Genomic DNA, 21,909 nt, shown 5'->3' on the forward strand with positions numbered 1-21,909 from the left:
ATTACAGAATCCACGGTACATGTAGCAGCAAAATACAAAAGAAGTTTAGTAGCAACAGTTGTTAATGAAGCAAATTAAGTCGGCCTGGATCTGTCTCATTCATGCCCCGTGATGTCGAAGTGCAAATATCCAGTGCAGGGAATTGCTTTTGCAACGCGTTTATCGGCCAAGATCTTTACTGAAGCCTAAGTCTGTGTTAAAAATAAGTACAGTATCACTTGCAGGGCGCACAGGCTATTGGAAGAGTTTGCACTAATTCCTGGAGAGGGCTGCGCTTCTGGGGACGTTTGTTGCCTAGCCTCGTGCCTTTGACGGGGAACACTTTGTCCCCAGCTCCCCTCCCCCTTGCAGGCTTGCTGAGCTGCCCAATCCCGGCAACGCCGACGCGTCTCCCCTGGAAAGTGACTGGGGTTCGATCCCCCAAGTGCTAGAAGCGAATCAGGCGACACGTGGCAAACAGCGGGGATGCGACAGAGGAACGGCTGGTTTGATTGGGGGAGGTACAAGAAATTCCCGTGGGGGGGGGGGGGGATTTCTCCGCCTGCCAGGCCGCGACGCAGTGCTGCAAAGGGACCTCCCCATTGCCACGCAGAGAGATCCCTCCGCAGGCTCCCTTTGCGAGCCTTATGAGAGGTCCCCACGGGCGGATGGGTTGCGGAGTACCTGAGTGGGCTCTGCGCTCGTGACGTACAGGTTTATTCCCCAATGCCCGCTCTTCTGGAGCGCTCAAACTCGCGGCTGCGCACAGCGAGCGGGCAGTCCCTGCAACGTGACCGGGGCACCGCGGCATCTCTTACGCTGCGGAGTTTCCGTAGCCGTGTCCTCCGCTGCCTCCTGTCGCCAAGGGCGTTTCTAGGAACGGCCCGTAAACAACATGGCGGCTGGGACACCGGCTCCCTGGCCAGCTCCCGGGCTGTAGGCGGCTGTGAGGGCAGCGGGCGGGGTCCCGAGAGCGGGGAGCCCAACAGGTCTGGCCCTTGGGGCCAGTGAGGGCGGCAGGGCCGCGCTCCCACCTCTTCCGCCCCTCAGGGCGGGGGGCGCGAGACCCCGCGAGTAGCGGCCGCTGCCGCACCGCCGCTTGTGCCCGCAGTGCGCGCGGCGCTGTGTGCAGGGGGTAGGGCGGGGGTGACTGGCGCTCTTCCCTGCGGTGCCGAGTGGCTTCGTGCCTGTGGAAGGCGGTGGGTGTTTGGGGGTGACCGAGCGGCCGGATCTGTGGGGGCAGGCGGGGAGCCGTTGGGGAGATGAGTTTGAGGGGGTGACTGGGGTGTAAGGGCGACTCGGGGGTGTTTGGTGGGGGCGGGGGGAAGGTGTCGCACACCCGGCGCGTGTTGGCTGGGCGAAATAGCGATGTCACTGCAGACCCCGCAGGCTGCCACAGCCGGCTCAGATCTCCCCGCTGTTCCCGAGAAAGGGTCCGTGCCGGGTTACAGAATGAGCGAGGACAGTTTTGCTCCCTCGTCAGTGGAGGAGGAAGAGGAAGACGGGGAGAAAGAAAAGGAGAGAGAGAAATTGCCTCCTATCCTGACTGCATCTCATACTGCTGCTGGGGTATGTGGAGGGCAAGTGCCTTGTCCTGATGCCGTAAGGCTCCTGACACACACACTTTGCAAAACCTCATGAAAGGAATTGCGTGACCTGTCATTTATTTTCCTTAGCGATCATAGTGCAGATTTAATCCTATTTTTAGAAGGGCCAAAACCCAGAAAGCAAAATGATTAATTTGTGAAAGTTTTTATTTTACTTTTATTCTTAGTAAACAGGCATTTTTGTTTCTTTTTTATGTTACATGCTTTTCGGTGTTTTTAAGTTTTTGATTTTCAGAAAGCTTACCAATACTCAGTGACGTAGCAGCAAATTCTAAATTTGCGTGTGATTGTTTAATATTTCATACTGACTCTTCTGGGGGAGGAGTTGGACATGAATGAGCTCTACAGCACTGTAAATTGATTTAAAACACTTTTTCAGTCTGTCATGTATTTATGGTAAATTTATCACCTTGAAAGTAATGCTAATTATTGTGAGAGCTTCACACTTTCTGCAGTATTTAAAGAATTTTTATTTCAAAGATTCTCTTGTGTTCTTCTGTCTGCTTAAACAGAGATGATAAACATTTTTGGTGTTAAAATTATTGCTGTATGGGTTAATACAGAACAGCCCCTTTTAAACTTATGAACGTGTAAAATAAACATAGTAATGCTGGGTCAGAAAAATGGTCCAGCTATCCCAGTATCCTGTCATCTCACAGTGAGGGGTGCCAGAAGCTTCAGAACTTGTCAGTTTATCAGAAGATCCGTGTCTTTTCATCCAGTCCCAGCTTTTGGTAGTTTCTGTTGTAGGGATACCCAGAACTGTGTCCTTGACCATCTTGGCTATTAGCCATTGATAGACCTAGTCTCCATGAAATTATCTGGTAAAGTTGAAGATAAAGTAAGATACTGACATTGGAAAAAATCCATTTGATAAACCTTATTTCAGTGAAATCTCTGTATTTGTTAGAATTTTAACACTTTCCACCATTTAACTTTGATTTCCTTGTTATAATTTGTAACTTTTTAATTGGGTCAAGTAACTGGAGACTATTTTCATAGAATGAAGGAGCAAACAATAGTTTCTCTAGTCTTTTGGGTCAAAATGCTGAAGTCTTTTTAGTTTTAAATGACTAAATTATTAGAAGTCATAATTCTACACAATTACATTTTTAAATTGAATGACCACAGTGCTTATGACAATGGTAATATTAAATACCAGCTAGTAAAGTCAGATTATGTAAATTTCTCTGCAATATTCTGCCAGTGTCTGTCTTCGTATACAACCAAACTGAAGGCCTCTGGCTCATTAAAAGATTGCCAACTTTGTGAAACGTTAATCTGCACAAATATGGACTTGGATAAGATCCCTAGATTTATTAGCACTTCTGAACTCAAGTAAAAAATTAGGAGGAGATAATCAGAGGCTCAAGTGGCAGCAGGTGCCTAACTCCTTTTGAAAGTCAGTTGGAGTCAGATACCCAACTGACACTTGACTTGAGCACATGAAAGGAAACAGAGAGAACAAGGAACATGGCTTAGATAAGGCCACAGCTTTGTTTTGTTATGCATGTTTGAACAAACTGTTAGAGTGCAAGTCATGATTCCTTAAGTTAAGTCCACCAATTGGAGGACTGCCATTACCTCCCCACCCTTCCACAACTAATCTCATCTCGTTCTGAGGACCTCCCCATCACTTCCTTTGATATGAAGGTTATGGGACTGAGAAAAGGGAATGGTCTCCTTGCACTTTGAGATGTGATCTGTCCTAGCTCATTTGTCCTGTTTCTTTACATCCAAGAAATCCAATTCCATTTCATCAAGGAACTGGTCCCCCGATGGAATGAGTGCCTGAAGTGGGCACAAGAATAAGGAGACATCAGGAATTAGCTTGACTGAATGCCCACATATCCCAAGCAGGTTCCTTCCCCTGTGCTCAAGTAGGTGTACCCCATTATCTGACTAATTCAGGTGACAAATATATTTGGGTGAATAATTACAGATTCTTTCAGATTCTATTCTTGATGCTTCGTGTGACTACTGACTTTGTCAAGCTGCGCAGCCCATGTGATTCCCCACTATACCTACTGCACATTTTCAGACACATTTGCATTTACAGTCACAGCCCAGGCAAAGGTTGTGAATCTGTGCTAAATATCTTTGGATTCCAATTAATAAGTGAATTAATTAATTCAACACAAAATAGTTTACACCAATGTGTATTGTAATTGTGAGAGTACCAAGTGGCTGCTTTCTCATTGCCAGGGTATACAAGAGAGTTATACATTTGTTCCAGGGCATGTTCTTGCCATGCTAACTCAGATTTGCCTCTTCATGGAGACATGTCTGTAAACCTCGCAGATTCAGACAGACTCTCATGACTCATTCACTAGCTTCCCTACATTCATACTAATTCATCACCACTGATGCTCAGCAGCATACTTCCCAGAGGTAATGGTCACCTGACTGCATGTCACGTGTACAATCTTATGTCTGTGCATCCATTTACGAGGTCGTGTAACCCTGTAACTTGATTCTGAAAGTTCAGAACACAAAGCACTGGATTATCTTCCCAACAGGAACTTCCATACTCTTCTGTGCATTTAGGTGTCACCATGTACAGGTATAATCCCTTAGGTTCCTATTCTAACATGTGCTCTGGGTTAGACCTGGTCAGTTTATTTTTGGTTTTGACAGTAGACCAAAAAATAAAATAAATTCTTGTTTTGATTCTGAAAATATTTGGAATTTGTTAGCAAATCAGAAAAGTCTATGTTATGTCTAAATATGTCTATACATTCCTTTTAATAATCTTTAGTGTACTGTTTGGGGCTCTTATGCGACGTGTTTGAGGCCACAGTCTGGAGCAGGGACTTGAATTCAGATCTCCCATGTGAGTGCCCTAACTCCTATGCAATAGACCACTGATATTAAGACCTCAATGGTTCAGGCACCAGATTGGCAATCAGCATTATCCAAAAGAGCACAGAAGTATGAATTCATTGTTTCATTTACTGTATTATATGTTAATATTTAAACAGTATATGCAGGGGCTGTTTAGTTTATAAAATTGTCAAAGTGAAAAGGCTAACCAAGTATTTTATCAACTATATTTGGTTAATAACATAGTAAAAGCCTTCTGATTGGTTGATTAATTCAGTGTTTTAATATCATGTTCTGCAAAGCACCCACCAGAGACATGTTAAGAGCCACTTGCAGCTCAGAAGCTTTAGTCTGAGCATCTCTGTTTTAGCCTCTTGCATTCTTAATCTCTTTTGTTTAAAAGTAGGGATGTTAATGTTTAACTAGTTAACCTTTAAGCATCACCCTAAATAGATGAGGTTTACTGGTTACAGTTAACTGTTAGGGGCTGGAGCAGCCCCTTGCCTGCTTTGGGCAGAATGTTGCACCAGGCCCTCATGACCCATCATGGCCGGAGGGTACTTGAGTGTGGCTGGGGTAGCCCCCGGCTTGGGAGCAACACAGACGGGGTGCTCTAGCCAGGCAGAGCAGCCTCTGTTGGCAGCAAGGGGAGCTACTCTGGAGTAGCTTCCCTGGCCAGCCTCCTCTCCCACCTCCCATTTAATCAGTTAAGCTTAACATTTAACTGGTCAATTAATTAAGTGGGGTTTTACTTCTCTAGTTAAAAGCTGTTTTTCTTTATATAAATTCATAACTATTCACTGGGCCAGAAAGAGAGTCAGAACAACTTTATAGCTTATTGATTAAGGTACTTGCCTGGGAGAAAGGAGATGTGGGTTCATCCAAAACTTCATGTCCAAAGTGTGTTTAAAAAAAATTAAAAAAAAAAAATCATCCTTGAAAATTTGCGAGCTTTGCTTTTGATGTAACCAATCCAGTCCTGAAGGAATGGGATCCCACTTTTTGTCAGGGGAACCTCAGTAACATGCGTTCTCTGACATTAATATAAGCTAAAAATCCTTTCCTAAGGTAGAGCATTTATGAAGAGAGAGTGACGCCATTACTGAAGTCTGCAGTGCTTCCCAGCTTCCCCACACTCTAGAAATGTTATGTTTCACCATAAGATCCTTTAATGGATTTTTGACACTTAGAAATTCAGGCTTTGTGTCAGCTCCATCAGTTGGTTCCCTCTGTTCCTTTTGAAGAGCTCTACATTCTGAAGACCTATTTAGATCCTACGTTGTGAACGCTTTAATAGTTCTAATGGTGAGGGAAATAAATACATCCATGCTGCCAATGTACACCTGAATATTGAAGCTTTAAGTTGCACTAAGACAAAACGGTCAATTAAGAACTAATCAGCCAGAGGTCTAGTTATTCCTAGAACTACTTCCTCAGTGGCTGCCAGCACCAACTCTCAAATTCCACTTCCCTCATCCTCTGAGAGATTCAAATAATCAGCTACCAATGTGGACTTCTGCCTGAATTGCTTCTCTAGTGTATGGCTTTATTCTTGCAAGTAATCTCTGCTATTACAAGTTAAAATTCCTAAATCTGGCATTCTCTTGTCTGGCGTTATCCAGCAGGACCATGGATCTTTCAGGGCCAGGGACTCCTGGGATTGGAGGAGGAAGAGGGGCCCGCCAGACCAGTGGCAGTAGCCCAGGGCAGGGCAGCCACAGCTGGTCTGGTGGTAGTGTGGGGGAGGGGGCAGCAGCTAGGGAGCCTGGGCCAGGAACAGTGGCCTGGGCTGGTAACCTGGCTGCGCACAAAGCCCCTGGCTGGGGAGTGGTGGCTTCTAGCGGCTCATCGCTAGGGCTAGGCAGGCAGCCGTGTCCTGGGTTGTGTGCAAAGCTGCAGCCCATGGAAGCTGCGGGTGGAGCTAGACAATAAGGTGTGACCTGGGGAGGCGTGGCTGGGGCCGTGAGCCGGTGGCTGGGGAGCCTGCTTGGGAGGGAGGAGAGAAGAGAGGGGTCAGGAAGCTGTGGCAGCAGCAGGGAGGGGAGCCCAGGAGCAGAGGTTGAGATAGGGACAGAATTGACTGCTCCTGGTCTGGCAAAACCCCTCATCCAGAACTGCTCACGTCTCAAGGGTGCCAGATGAGGGAGGCTGAACATGTAGAACGAGAGAGAATTCTGTCGGGTTAATGTTGCCATTCCCTCCAACATCTAATGAGTTTGCCCTGGTGAAAACTCCAGAACTGATGCCCCCCGGTACATCCTAATCAAGTTTCAGGTCCAACTGTCCATTGTCCCCCTTCATGTAAACTGTATTGCATTGGGGATTGTTCAGCATGCAAAACCTCCATCTTCCTTTTCCTTGAGGCCATGTCTAGACTTCAGGCTTCTGTTGCAAAAAGGGAGGTCTCTCGGCAGCAGTCTACCACATCAGGAGCGTTCTGCCAACATCCCTGTTCCTCGTTCCAGGAGGAAGAAGGGATAGCTCGACAGAGAAGGAGTTTTCCTGATATATGGGTCAGATGTCATGAAAGCCTCTCCTGACAGAAGTGTTGGCAAGAGCTATGCAAAGGCAGTGTGGGGTTTGCGTATCTTTTGCTGACAGTTCTTGGCAATCTAGACACAATCTGAGTAAATATGTTCTGTTCTAGCCATAAAGGAGAAGATAGCCAGTTGGAAAATATACATCCTAAGGGCGCTACCTAAGATGTGAAATTGAAGATGGCTAGGCCTGTAGTTCTTGCAAACTAATCTTTTTGGATGCTTTAGTCCTCCTAGCCAACTCCTACAATCCTGGCAGCTTATTAATAGTGAGTAAACCTATCTTCTGTTTCTGACTCAGATTCTAGACAAGCCAGACAGAGGCTTATGGTGTTTCATTTGCTGATATTCAGCAGGCTTGTATCCTCTCTTCAATCCACCCTTGCTGCAAATAAAAGAGCATCCAGGTGGCTCACCATCTGCAAAGTTGATCTGAAACAAGCAGTTACATCTCCAGTTTCAGTTAGGTAGGGTCAGGTAGAGACACCCCTGGCCCCAAACTATGTCATACTCTCTTTCAGGTACATCTCAATCCTTGAGCTTCATGTATATGAGTAAACTTTTGGGCTAAATTTATGCTCCTTCCCCAGAGACAGCTTCCCCTCTCTGCTCCACCTCCATGTGAGATGCAAGTAGAGTCCCTTGACTGAAGTGTCTCCTTCTGTAAAAGGTCTTCTATTATAAGCATGACTACTACATGCATATTTTGAACTTTTTCCCTCCTGTCAAATAAAATATCCCGTCTTGTGCATTACTCCTTAAGAGCTTTACTTTCCCTTTTCAGCTGAGATCTTGCTCACAGATTCACTGAGCTGTGCCTCAGTTTCCCAATTGAAATGCCCCATTTCAGCTGAGATCTTGGCCATAGCACCACTTTGCTGTGGCCTAATTTTCCCCTTTCAGCTAATATTTTAGTCAGCGCAACATTTTGCTGTGTCTGGATTTTGATTAGGATTGTACCTATAGCCAACTGCGACTGTTCCCATTTCATTGTTTTGGCTGCCTCACCACTGCTCCCACTCTACAGAGCAGGAGAGCCCATCCAGCCCGTCAATCCTCTAGAAGCCATATGCCCAGGGGAAACATCCGCCACACTGAATTGCACTCCTACCTCATACGTATGTCTTTCCCCTCAGCTAGAGAGAGGAAAGTCAGAGGTGAGCCAGCTTTGGTTTCCTCCGAGGGACTGTGCGCTCGCTATTGTGTGGTGTGGGAAGCCAGCCACTCTGCCCCTACTGGGAGCCCTTCACCCTTGCTCTTCTGGTTGTAAAAGCTGATACTATAGTCTACTTCTTGGTTGCCCAGTCAGCCTGTCCCTTCTTCCCATGTGCATTTACTGTACTTGCCTGGCTGGCAACTGTATCACCCTTGCTTTTTGTGGGCAGAATAAGGGAAGGAAAAGAGACGGCCAGGTTATCTATCCCTTGGCCACCATGGGGCCCACTCATCCTCCTCTGGCCAAGGAAAATATTTGAAAACGTAGCTTGAAATTGAGAAGGTTGTGAAAAGGCTCACTTAATTGGAGATAAGCCTGCTACTACATCCTACTTCAGAGATGTTCCCATAGCCGTTGTCTGTAAAGCAGATTTGATTCTTTGTTCTTCATAATGGATCATCAGTTGAATTCAAGCTCCAGGAAATTGTCTGGATTTGTATTCTGTATGCTCCAGATAGCTACCCTCAAAATTGTTTTTTTAATTTTATATGTATCGGAGAGGTAGCTGAGTTAGCCTGTGTCTTCAAAACCATCAAGAAGTCCTGTGGCACCTTTATAGATTAACAGATATTTTGGAGCATAAACTTTCATGGGCAGAGACCCACTTTTTCAGATGCATGAGTGGGGTTGGTTTCAGAGGAGGATTTAAAGAGAGGGTTCTCTGTAAAGGGGAAGGCCAGAGCTGACAAGGTCTATTCAGTCAGGCTGGATGTGGCCCATTATTGGCAGTTAATGTGCAGTTGTGAACATCAAGAGAGGAGAGAAGAAATAGTGAGTTTAGTCAGGAGGGATGTGGCCCACTGTTGGTTGCTAATATGGAGGTGTGAACATCGAGCTGAGAAACTGCTTTGTAATGGGCCAACCACTCCCAGTCTCTCTGTTCAATCCTTGGTTGATGGAGTCAAATTTGCAAATTAATTGCAACTCTGAATTTTTTTTGCATTTTATTTTTGATTTTTTGTTATTTTTGTTGTATGACTGCTACTTTTAAAAATGTTACTGAACGTCCAGGGAGATTGATATCAGAGAGATAACTGTGTTAGTCTGTATCTTTGAGGACAGCAAGAAGTCCTGTGGCATCTTATAGACTAACAGATATTTTGGAGCATAAGCATTGGTGGGCAAAGATGCGCTTCATCACATGCATGAGTTGGGGGTGGGGAGGGTTCCAAGGGGTATTTAAAGAGTGGGGTCCCAGAAGAAGGGAGGGCCAGAGCTGAAAAGGTCTGTTCAGCAAGGTGGAAATGACCCATTATCAGTAGTATGTATCAAAAGGGTCAAAAACCAATCAGATCAGACAGGCCCATTGTCAGAGTGTAATGGGGAGATATTAACAACCAGGGCTGAAAAGCTGCTTTTGTAAGGGGCGAGGCACTCCCAGTCTCTGTTTAATCCTTGGTTGATGGAGTCAAATTTGCAAATAAATAGCAGTTCAGAGATTTCTCTCTCCATTTGATTTTTGAAATTTCTTTTTTGTAGGACTGCTGCTTTTAAATCTGTTACTGTTGTTGTTTGCAAATTTGACTCTTTTTTCCATTGCTCCTTTAAATTTGTTCAGATTTGGCTAAGCAATGAAAAATGGCCCCTTGTGCAAGTGCAGTAGAATTTTCTTAACTATTTAAAATTTCCAGTTCTTGCCATGCTTCAGTGTATGATTTTCTGGGACCTTCTGAGCTTATTGTTGTACAGGTTGAACCTCTCTAATCTGGAACACTCTCATCTGGCAAACTCCGTAATCTGTCATGATTTTATTAGCCAAATGTCTATTTATTGTGAGTGTGGCCAAGTTTCCCATGATCCCATAAAGTTTGTTTGCAGCCACCAGTCCTGTCTCTGTGTTCTGTGCTGTTATCTAGCTGTAATTTACCCCTGAATGTCTTCTAAGAGCCCCGTAAGCGGTAGAAATGTTGGCAGTGTGCTAGTAAATATCAATCTGCCATCATCTGGCAAATTCTCTCGTCCAGCACCAATCAGGTCCTGGGGTGCCAGATGAGAGAGCTTCAACCTGTATTTCAGAATGAGTGTGTGGATGTATAGCTTTTCTCAACTGCAGCTATATGATTTTTTTTTTTCAGGTTTTTCTTTCCCCTTCGGTAAAGTATAAGAAAACATGGGTTTTAAAAATGGGTGGAATAATAAATTTTCAGTATTAGTCAGTTTAAAAAATTATTTATTTTTAGAACTACAGTTGGAGTTTTGAAGATTTATATAAAGGGTTATAATTTAATGTAGCAACACAGAACACCTCAGTATTTCTAGTGGTGAAAGCATTGGCAAGGTTTGTGGGCCAAATTCGTCATTTGGATTAGTGTGAGCACCGAAATTATCATGGCCAAGAGTGAAATTGAAGAAGACTAAATTCTTGAAGTGAGAAGATTTCGAATCTATCTGATGGTGGATGTGATCAGAGCCTTGAGAGTTCTAAAAATTTCCACACTGATGCTACCTTCCAGACTTAGCTTTTCTGAGCCTCGCTTTGTTTGTAAAATAGGAATAATATCACCTTTGTAAAATTCTATAGAAGGGCAAAGTGTTGTTTCTCAAGGGAACTAATATCATTTGTTTTTCTCCTTCAAACAAGGCAACATAAAAAAATCATTTGTATGTTACTGCTTCACATAGGCTCACTACTGATTTTTATTGGCTTTCTGATTGTCCTGTGTAGATTAACACTACCAGTAGTCAGCCCAGGTAAGGTTCATGGCCACATGGGGATATTTTTAACAAAGATTATTTTAAACTTCTGTTCTAAAAATAGTTGTAATGTATTTGAGATGCCCTGTTAAATGTAAACTCAATAGCATGCAAAAAAAAAGTCAGGGTACATAGGGCTTGTCTATACTATCTCCCTACTTCGAAGGGAGGATGGTAAGTAGGGTGTTGGGAGTTTATTAATGAAGTGCTGTGGTACATATCAATATTTTGAGGAGTAAAGGAACTTCAGAGTACCCTGGGCACTTTGAAGTACCAGTGGGTGTGCTGCGGCTAGACGCAAGCTAGCACTTTGAAGCTTAAAACTTAAAAGTTGCTGCGGGGTGTGGGAGGGTGAGAATTTGCTTAATGAAGTGCTGCATATGCGCCGCAGAAATTCTTTTATAAACTCCCAACACCCTACTTACCATCCTCCCTTCGACGTAGGGAGGTAGTATAGACACAGCCATAGAGAATAATATATTAAAATAATTTAATATCTGCTATTCCCAATTTATCTGCATAACTCTTCAATATTGTAACCCACTGAATGAGTTTCAAAACATGGGGAAAATGGACAGGAATCTCACAGTGTTTTTTGCTGTTTAACTTAAAACAAATTTGTTCATAAATATTTAGGTATAACTTTTGTATCTATTCCTTATTCAAGAGGCACGTTGTTTAAGTATTCCGTAAAATAATTCACGACTAAAATTACTGTATAATAATAGATATTAGTGCTTCATTATTATTTCCTTCCTAATTACAGGGATTGGAGAGAGGAGTCAAAAACCAGTTTTCTACTTTTAGCAGTTTTATTTCCACAATCAACCAAAAGAAAGAAGCATCTGAAAACAGCAATTCATCTACACAACTTGTTATACCCAACATAAAAAATGGTAAGAGAATAAAATGCTTTGTTATTTAATTAAGTTACTAAATCACCATGGGACATGTTTAATATACTGAAGTCTTTAATTATCTGTATTACCATAGTGTTTTCAAACCTTTATTATGTTGAGTCTCCATAGTGGTATGCACTGTGAGAGGATATAGTAAACCGTCCGTGACCTGAAGAGCTTACGTTCTCAAAGACAAGACTTAACAGGTGGATGAGACAAACAACTGGGCTGTGTGTTACTATTTCTTTGTCCTCCATGAATCAGAAGATTTAGTGTAGAATTGCTATATGCACAAATTGCAAAGCCAATCAGCAATAATCACAATTGTAGCAGCAATCACAGTAATTACAGCTTGCCGTTTGTTTAGCCATTGAGAGATGGGAAATTTTTGTAGACATCACAGAAAAGGTGGACTTTAAAGGTGTACCTATATATTCTGCCATATGAACTGGACTGTACCTTGCAAGATTGGGCCTGTACTAATTAACACTGATGGTATACATTCTGGCTATAGTGGTGAGTACAGTGTTATGAAATTCAGTGTTACATATTTTAATATACATAACTGTTCTTGAGTAGACAAGTATCCCAGTTCACAAATCACTGAACTGCAAAAGGCAAGGCAATTACAAACCTGTAAATCACATAGTTCATCTTAAATTACATGCTTTGGGCACAATTCTTCAGTCTGTTCTGGTTATTTTGCACAACACAAACAGAGCAAAGTAGCCTGAAAGTAGTCAGAAAAGGCAGTGAATGATTATCCCTGTGTAGATTTGGGAGTGGGTAGAGTCAGAGACAGCATGTGTAAAGCCTAGAAAAGAGGTGTTTTACGAAGCAGGTCAGAGCTGTATGCCTTCTGCTCCACTGGCATTAGGTCAGTTCAGGCCTTCCTTTATGCAACTCTGGCTTGAACCAGGGCTAGGGGTTTTGAAACAAGAGTGCCCTCATTATCTTATCCTTATGATCTACTATATATTCGAGAGTATGTGATTGTCCAGCTGTTTCAGTCCGTTTGGTTGAGAAATCCTCCTGTATGACTAATAAAATGATCTATTAGGTGATGAGCTTTCATGGGACAGACTCACCTCTTCCAGAATTTCCAGATTATGGGTCTGTCCCATGAAAGCTCGTCACTTGATAAACCATTTTGTTAGTCTTTAAAGTGCTCCAGGATTGCTTTTTTGTTTTTCCTCTTAAATGGTAAGTACTGGGATTACCAAATTTGGTATGCAGCTTCCTCTTATCCTAACTTAAAGCAAGGCCGGGTTTGGTTGTGTCAGGACAATAGGATGTGTGTGGAATGTGATTGTTTCTTATCAAATAGAAAGGGAGGGTTTTGGGAACAGGGTCAGCTATATTCCAAACTGACCACAGGGGAGAGTTATATTAATGAATGACCACAGTAGGGCAGCTTGTACCCCTGCCCCAGGGAACAGCTACTAGCTGCCAGTTTGGCCCCTGGTGTCTTGTCTTGCCACAAGAAACGGATGGCCACCCTGGGAACTGCAGGGAGAAAGTCACTGTCTGGGCCATGTGGACTCTGCCACTCCGGGCAGTAGCCAGCAGGTGGCTGAGCAGCCCCCACCACCCTGAGCCGGGCACAGGCAGTGTGTGGCCTGCATGGCCCCCTGCCCCAGGCTGGCCCTAGGGAAAAGATGGCAACTCCTGCCTTTAGTCTTACAACTTTCGTGAAATCCTCCCCCACCCTGACACAACTGCCAACCCTCTGCTCTGCTTCCTCCCACCCTTGCCCTGAGCTGTTCCTCACCCCGTAAGCCGTCTAACCCTGACTCCTGCAACACCCACCCACTACAACTCTAGTCTCCTATACTGATTTACTCCTCATCCCTAGCCACCTACCCTGAGCCCTCCCTGCATTTCCAAGCCCCTGACTTGACGCCTGAACGCCGCATCTCCTCCCTGAATGACCCAAGCAACTCCCAGTAAGTCTTGTAGTTGTAAATAAAACCTTACAAATGTAAACTGAGCATAAACCAAATACATGCTCTTAGAGTCAGAAAGAGGTCTGAAAAGTATAAAATTATCAATTCAGATCAGTGCACTGTTAATGCTGTAAGCTAAAGATGACAATTTGTCAATATTAAATTCTTTGCTCATTCATTTTAATTGAAATGTACAATATTCTTATGCTAGAATCCCAAATCACTTTGTCTTGGTGGTGCCACAAACCCCAGTTGTTTCCTCTTCAGTGGTAAAGTTCCAGTGTTGTCCTGGAAAATAGTACCTTTCAATCTTGTATTGATAAAGTAATCTGCAGTACATTGAAAGTTGGCATATTAAAATAAATAACACATTGGATATAGTACCTTTTTGTAGAATTCATGTGCACATATACATTTTAAAAAAAAAATTAACTTTTTCAACTTATCTGTAGTCGCCAGAGACTGTCTTGTACTTCATGAGTGTCAGAAGCTTTTTGAAGGGATCATGGAAGCGTGGGTACAGTTGTTATCCCTGTAATAGTGATTTTTTTTTTAAACTTGCATGTATTCATTCAGGAAAAAAACCCACTTATTTTGGCAAGGACTACATTTTCTCTTCATTGCACAAGTGCTTGCAGTAGTCATTGCATAGTCTCAGAGAATTTGCTAGAACAATTCACATATTTGCAGGATCAAGACCTAATTGCATACTATTCTGTTATGATGAAGGGTGGAAACTTTCAAAATTTGTTTGTGTCTTTCATAGTTTGTATCAGATTGTATGGTTAGTGAAATTGCTCACTGAAATACACAAATTTAAAAGCTTTTCCTTGGTATTCCTTTATTCAGATGAGAATATGACACTTATTTAAAAAAACCCAGGAGCATAAATATATTAAAATGCTTTGCTACATTAAAGTTAGTGGAATATAATATTTGTCAGGAAAAAGATAAGGCAAATAGTGTTGATATAATAAATTTATGTTTAAGTACTGTTGTAATACCAGCTACAACACTGAATTAGAATAATACAATGCAGTAAATATCAGTAATGAAAAGGCTTGTACCCTGCACTACCGAGGCTGGATTTTCTAGTTTTGCTGTACAAGTAAAACATAGATAGAATTTTTTTCCACTTTGACTGATTTCAAAGTCTGCTTAAATGATTTTCAAGCCATTTCAGAAATTACACTGTTTTAGAACCATTGATTTTTTTTTTCATGTCTTTGTAATAATCACTCCTCTCTCCCCTCAGTAAGGATTTGTTCCTCAAAGTTTTCACAATGCTTGTTACATATTGGTTAAGTTTTTACCTAATGTAACTAAGCAACCAGCTAAAAATGGGAACACAATATTACAAGAAAAGAAAACACTATTGCTGCTTATCCTTCAGCACATAAAGTTCCACAAAGCTGAATGGAACTCAAAAACTAGGTTTTTAATTATGGATATTTTAATACCTTTTCAGAGCACAAATGATACTGTGTATAGTGGAGCAACTGTGCGCTTGTTATGCATGAGGCCCTGTTAAGATTGATGTAATATCTCACTATCCTCTTTGTTTCTGATTATATTACTTTTGCCTTCAGATTGCTTAAAAGTCCAGCTGTGAGAACAGGCAAGAAACGCTCTCTAAAGTCTACAACACTTATGCTCAGGAGTCTGAGGACAGGTCTCATCTATTATCTCATGAATGGTAGCTGAATAGTTTGGCATTAATTGGGGTGAAGAGAACCTACACTTTGCTTCAGCTTCCTGCTGAGATTAGTGCAATTGGCAACAGATTAGCTATACTACTTTGGTGTTTGATTAATTAGAAAAAATGTAAACTAGTAAGCAAGTTTTAATGAAAATGGAAACCTATTGAGTTACAGATAAAAGCTTTAGATGAGGTTTAATACGTATTTATTGTTTATAACACTTTTTAATAGCATCTTCCATTAAAACCATACCTCAAATTCTTGGACATATTTTAAAAATAAAGCGATGAAAATTTAGTAGCCTAAATAGGGGAGAAACAAGATCTTTCAAAAGAGAGAGTGTCAATTATACTGTTATAGTTTTTTAATCTCACATACTCTTTCAGAATGGTACTGTTTTCATCAGACTTACCAAGAGTACTTTCACACTTGGCTGTATCAGTATCAGTGAAATTCAGCCCTTCGTCACCAATGCTTTGAAGCTCAAAACCAACAGTTCCATCTGCTGCATTGGTACTGACTCACTGGGTACCTCAGAAATTGTGCTGCAGTGGGAACTTGTCAGTGTCAGACAAGTAGGAGTCCACCCTGCTTATGAAGACCAAACTACTCTTTCAGATTACCATCACTTCCCAATACTACAAGATTCTTTGTCCTTTTCTACAGAAATACTCTCACTGGATGATTTTGAGGAGGATGAAGGAGATGTTCAGTCAGATGCCTCCCTTTTCACTGCATTGATCCCCTCCACATCAATCCAGGAGCCTTTATTTCAAAAAGAACCCGTATCCATATCAAGAATGGTGAGATCAGCCCAAATAATGCCCCCTCTCTGCATTGGCTTCCTCAGTGGCTAGACTGGATGCTTGGGCAACGTATCGGCAGCAATTTGCCAGACCTCCATGTCCATTCCAGAGGAAAATCAGGACTGTGCAATCTCCTACACCAAACAATCACCATAGAGGAACAGGATGCCCTTTTTCCATCTCCAAATGAGGCAGTCTTATCTCCACTATCACTGATGGTCAAAGTCTAGCAGTTTGAGAGTGACTGATGCCTTCTACACACTTCTTGAGGAGAATAAAGAGTACCTCCACATTTTGCAGTCTCTCAGCTTGCACTGTCCACTAGTGAAGTGCTCCTGGATCTAGCAAAATCTGTGTTGCAAACTGCCACCAACTTCTCAGTGGACATATTCTGTTCTTACAAGAGACTCAGAATGTTTGGTTTTGCACCTCTAGTTTAATTCTGTGCTGGTAAATGCTGTAAAAGGCGTGGGTGAACAACTGGTTAAAAGGCAATTTCATCCATGACCCTCCAATTTTGGATTGCAAACTGCCAGGTGATCATGGCCAAGTATGATTACACAGATTACAAGATGTATGCATCTTGTATTGAATATCATCTACAGGCACATTCTAGGTAATCATTAAAGAGGGTCACTTATTAGCCAGAGCCTTTCTTTGGCATCCTTAGATGCTGCAGACCATCTCCACAGCGACTGTCATGCACAAGTCACTTGGTTCCAGTCATCACGATTTCTGAGAATGTCCAGAATGTTGCTGAGAACATCCTGTTTGATGATCAAAAGCTCTTCTTGGGAGCTGTGGACAGGTCCCTATACATGCTGAAGGACTCTGGGGCCACACTGAGGTTCCGTGATGTATACATTCCCACAAGCAAGTGAAGATTTAGTCAGTCTTGTTATCAATTGTCCAGTGATTGCACCCAGTTCAGTTCTCACAGAACCCCCAAACATGCTAGAAAAAGACAAAGGTTCCAGAGAAGAAGAGCATATCACCCTTTTTTATCGAGGCTTTACCTCCTCCCTCACCAATAGTTTGTAAGCTTTGCCCACTTCCTCACTTTTGGAGATTGCTTTTGTCATTTCCAACAGATCTCTTAGCATGTTACAACAGACAAGTGGGTCATGAAGATGATAGCGTTGGATGACACCATCTCTGTACTGTCACCCAGCAGCTGCTGTTACCTGCCCACTGACTGTGACCCATAATCCACAGAGGTTCAGTTCAGATCCCTAGCTAGCTGCCAGTACTACCCTTCTTTTTTGTTCATGAACTCTATTTACCTCAGTTGTGTCGCCACATTGATCCTGGAACTATAACACAGATGCTAGTACCTGGCATTGACCTTCAGTCTGATTCCTCACTGTCCCTGACCCTTGGCTTAACTCTTGACTCTGACTCCAGTTTGACTCTCAGCTTGACTCAACGTTGATACTGGCTCTGATGCCTGACTTCAGTTCTGGAATCTCAAATTCCTGCGATGCTTGCCCAAAATCCTGACAAGTACTTCATCAGTTAATGTCCAGAAGGTGATACCCAGATTAATTTTTTAAATTACTAAATCTCCTGTGACCTGCTCCATCTCAACTGTTAAGCCTTCCTCTGTTATCCTTAGAATCCATGTGGAGCTTCCATTGGTGTTGACCTTTTAGCTTTTTCTTGATTAGAAAATTATGTTAAAATTAACTTAATGTTGGTAGCACATGCCAGTAACTGATGGTTAAAATCATTACAAGGGTATTATTGTATAATATATAACATATGGAATTAAAAAAACGTGGTGTGGAAAGGCATAGAAGAAAATCTAAAATATGCACAATAAATCAGTTTAAACTAATCTAAAACTGAAAGCACTAACACTCATCAGTCAGACTTGTAGGGTTATTGTTTGTAATCATTACAGGGTAGAGGTAAGATTGAATGTACATAGCCCTGCTTTAGCATGTTTTGATTTCATAACTGTAATTTTGAATTTTCTGGGTTTATAATGCTGGTTTTGGGAATAATTTCAATGTCCCTGCAGTGTTTCATACCCTAAATTACATTCCTATGTTTATAGGTACTCTCAACCTTAACTCCCGTTTATTGTAAATCTGGTCTGTGAATAATATAATGCAGGCCTGTCACTTAATCACAGTTAACTCACACAGTAAACTCAAATTTAACTGCAACGAAGGGTCCTGTGGCACCTTATAGACTAACAGAAAAGGTTTGAGCATGAGCTTTCGTGAGCACAGACTCACTTCTTCAGATGTGAGTCTGAAGAAGTGAGTCTGTGCTCACGAAAGCTCATGCTCAAACCTTTTCTGTTAGTCTATAAGGTGCCACAGGACCCTTCGTTGCTGTTACAGATCCAGACTAACACGGCTACCCCTCTGATACTCAAGTTTAACTGTGATTAAAAATATTAATTATGATTATTCTCAGTTTTAATTGCAGCGTTAATAAATACCAACTGAAATGCATCATAAATATTTTGGATGTTTTCTACATTTTCTAATATATTGATTTCAATTACAACACATAATACACAGTGTTAAGTGCTCATTTTATTTTATTACAAATATTTGCACTGTAAAAATAATAAAAGAAATAGTATCTTTTGGGGCACCTAATGCAAACATTGTAATGTGGTCTCTTTATCGTGAAACTGCAATTTACAGTTGTTGAATTTTTTGTTACGTAACTGAACTCAAAAGCAAAACAATGTAGAACTTCAGAGCCTACAGGTGCACTCAGTCCTACCTCTGATACAGCCAGTCACTCAAACCAGTTTGTTTATATTTATGGGAGATAATGCTGCCTGCTTCTTATTTAACATGTCAACTGAATGTGAGAACAGGCATTCTCATGGCACTTTTCTAGCCAGCATTGCAAGCTATTTCCATACCAGATATGCCTCATGTTACAGCCACCATTTCAGAGGACATGCTTTCATGATGTGATCCTCATTTAAAAAAAATGCATTAATCACATTTGTGGCTGAGCTGGGGCTGAAAGTACCTGAAATTTCTTACAGCTGTTATAATATTACATCCCCCCAAGGGAGGGAAGTTCCAGGGCAGGGGTAGCTGCAATATGACAGTAAATGTGAGGTGAAATGCAGGGGACTCAGGACAGAGGTAGGGGTTGTGGGGACGCATGAGTCAGGGCAGAGGTATTGGGGGTTGGGAGGCATGGAGGGACTCAAGACAGGCTGTTTGGAAAATGAGGTAGGGGCTGAGTGCAAGGGGCTGGGGAGTGTGGGAGAGCTCAAGCCTGGGAGTGAAGCCACTGTGCTGCCTGGCCGCCCAATCCATGGAACTGGCCGGGGCACAAACCACAATGCTGCCCAGCTGCTGGATCCTTGGGCCTGGCCAGGGTGGAGGCAACTATGGCATTTCCCAGTTACTGGGTCCCCAGGGCTGCAGTGGGCAGCACCCACTCTGCTTGGCTGCCTGAGCACCAGAGCTGGAACTTAAGGGCACCATGGCAGTGCTGCTCAGAGGCCATGAGTGCTGGCTTGGACCTGCTTGGGCTGGACTTCTCCCTTCATTGTAGCCTATTGAGATATATGTATTGGATTTATAGCTTATAAGCCTGTATTCAAGGCTATCTATTCCTTCATCATCTGCTGTTTTGTTCCTCCCACCCCCAACCCCTTTTTTTGGCAGTAATATGTGGGGCCTACAGGGGACGACACTCTGTAAGATGTTAGCTGTAGCATTTCTTATATATTTCTATGTAGGTAAGTGTGAGTATATAGACATTTCCAGATCTTTTAGCTCAGCTAGTTTACCTGCAAAGGGACAAAAAGCACCACTGTGCTGACAGAGAATATGGCACTTACCTTGTAGAATATCTGAAAAGGTGGTCAGTGCGTTGAGTAGAATGGGACATTTGTCTTATGTGGTATCTGAAGGTGCCAAAAATGCAATGGCCCTGTCAGACCTGTTATCCAGCTTACAGTGAAGTAGAGACGGGTCAAGAGGTGGTACTTCCTGGCATTTTAACTGCAGAGGCCTATTTTAGGAGTTTGGTCCACAAAGCCATGAAGTGACATTTCATGTATATTCAAAGGGGAGTCTTAGTTTAATCCCCCAAACAAATGGGTGTACCCTCAGAATCTTGGGGTGCAGAAGTCTGGTTTTGGTTTTGGGAGGCTGGGCCAAAGTGACACAAAGGCCTATAACACCTCACAGCTGACAGCATGCACATGGATTTCTAAGGGTTTTTCCTACAAATTTTCTACAGATTTCTTCTCTCTACTAGTATTGAATCTTTAAAGTTTCCTCTGTTAGAACTCTCTCACCACCAATAGAATGAGGTTGTTCCTTCAGCTCCTGGGGGTCCTCAGGAAGGAGTGCAAGTATGGTGTTATACTCAGCATTTGCAACTGTATACTTAAAATGAATGTATGTAACTGACCAAGGTGATCAATTCTGTATGTGATCATTGCCTTAGGCATTTGATTGTCTGAAATTGCACTACCAGTTATAATAAAAACTGTGTTGCTATTATATCACTACAGTGCATTACTGAGAGTCCCGAAAACTACCTCCAAACCCATAGCTCTTTTAGCTCTTAATATTTGTAGTTCAGGGTGGAGAGCAAACCTAGAGATTCTTAGATCAGATTGGCAAGCTGTTCCACACAGCAGCGTTCCTACTCAAATTCCTGATTCTGGGTTAACGTCAACCCTGGCCATCTGAGGATGGGCACCCCAGAGGTAGTGGGTGAAGCCCTCAGTTGTCCACTAGTGGGGGGAGAATTGTATGTGTCCTGTTCTTTTTGGACCACATTCTGCCATACTGTGTATTTCATCTTATAGCAGTCTCTGATGATAACCTAGTACGTGTTGTTCATTTTAAGAACGTTTTTACTGTGGATTGGGTAAAATGTAAAGAAAGTACCAAAGCAAGACTTCTACAAAACTCGACCCCCAGGTTTAAGAGTCTTAAATATCTCCCAAAATCTGAGAAGAATGAGGAGTGGGGATGTTTTCAGGACTGTTAAAAGAACAACACTACGCAGAAACTACACAATCCAAACCACCACCAAAAAAAAAAAGCCAATCAACCTATTATATCTAATTCAGATGATTGCAAATGAACATGCATTGGTCCACACTGCTTTGGATTGTTAATGAGCTGAATGTATGATTAGCATGGATGCATGCCCTCTGGGATGGTGGTTGAAGCATGAAGGGACATGAGACTCTTAAAGACATCTGGCATGTAAATATCTTGCAAAGTTGGCAGCAACAGTGCCATGTGAATGCTTCTTCTCACTTTTAGGTGACATTCAGAACAAAAGCAGACAGCATTATCTCTTGCAAAGGTAAACTTATTTGTCTGAGTGAATGGCTGAACAAGAAATAGGAGTGATCGGGCTTGTAGTCTCTGAAGTTTTACAATGTTTTATTTTTAATGCATTTCTTTTTGTACATAATTCTACATTTGTAAATTGAACCGTTGTGATGTGGAGATTGCTCTACAGTACAGATTGACCCTCTGTGGATTAGAACCATTGGGACGTGTCCAGTGCTAAACCAGAGAATTTGACAAAGGATGGGAGGTCGGTATTGTTACAAGGGGCTCTTTTTTTATTTTTATCTCAATGAGGTGAACAAATGGAACAATGTGCCTTTTTTCCAGTTTCTGCAACCATTCCAACTTTTGCTATATCGATATTGTATTGACACACGCTTCTGCTTAGCAGTC

General features: G+C 42.4%; 1 protein-coding gene across 4 annotated transcripts in view; it reads left to right on the forward strand.

The window, feature by feature from the left end:
- Positions 1–812: 812 nt before the first annotated feature.
- HECTD2 (HECT domain E3 ubiquitin protein ligase 2) overlaps positions 813–21,909 on the forward strand; it is a 133,127-nt gene continuing 112,030 nt past the window's right edge. For 2 of the 4 annotated variants that reach the window (XM_075000368.1, XM_075000370.1), the window contains exons 1-2: positions 1,343–1,548; positions 11,623–11,752. In XM_075000368.1, coding sequence (XP_074856469.1) covers positions 1,348–1,548; positions 11,623–11,752 — 331 coding nt within the window. In that variant the 5' untranslated portion in view covers positions 1,343–1,347. Of the gene's footprint in view, positions 1,179–1,342; positions 1,549–11,622; positions 11,753–16,067; positions 17,737–21,909 lie in introns of those variants that run through there. The other 2 variants (XM_075000369.1, XM_075000371.1) reach the window with 2 other exon arrangements.

Source organism: Carettochelys insculpta, chromosome 7 (assembly GCF_033958435.1).
Source record: "Carettochelys insculpta isolate YL-2023 chromosome 7, ASM3395843v1, whole genome shotgun sequence".
Taxonomy (NCBI): Eukaryota; Metazoa; Chordata; order Testudines; family Carettochelyidae; genus Carettochelys; species Carettochelys insculpta.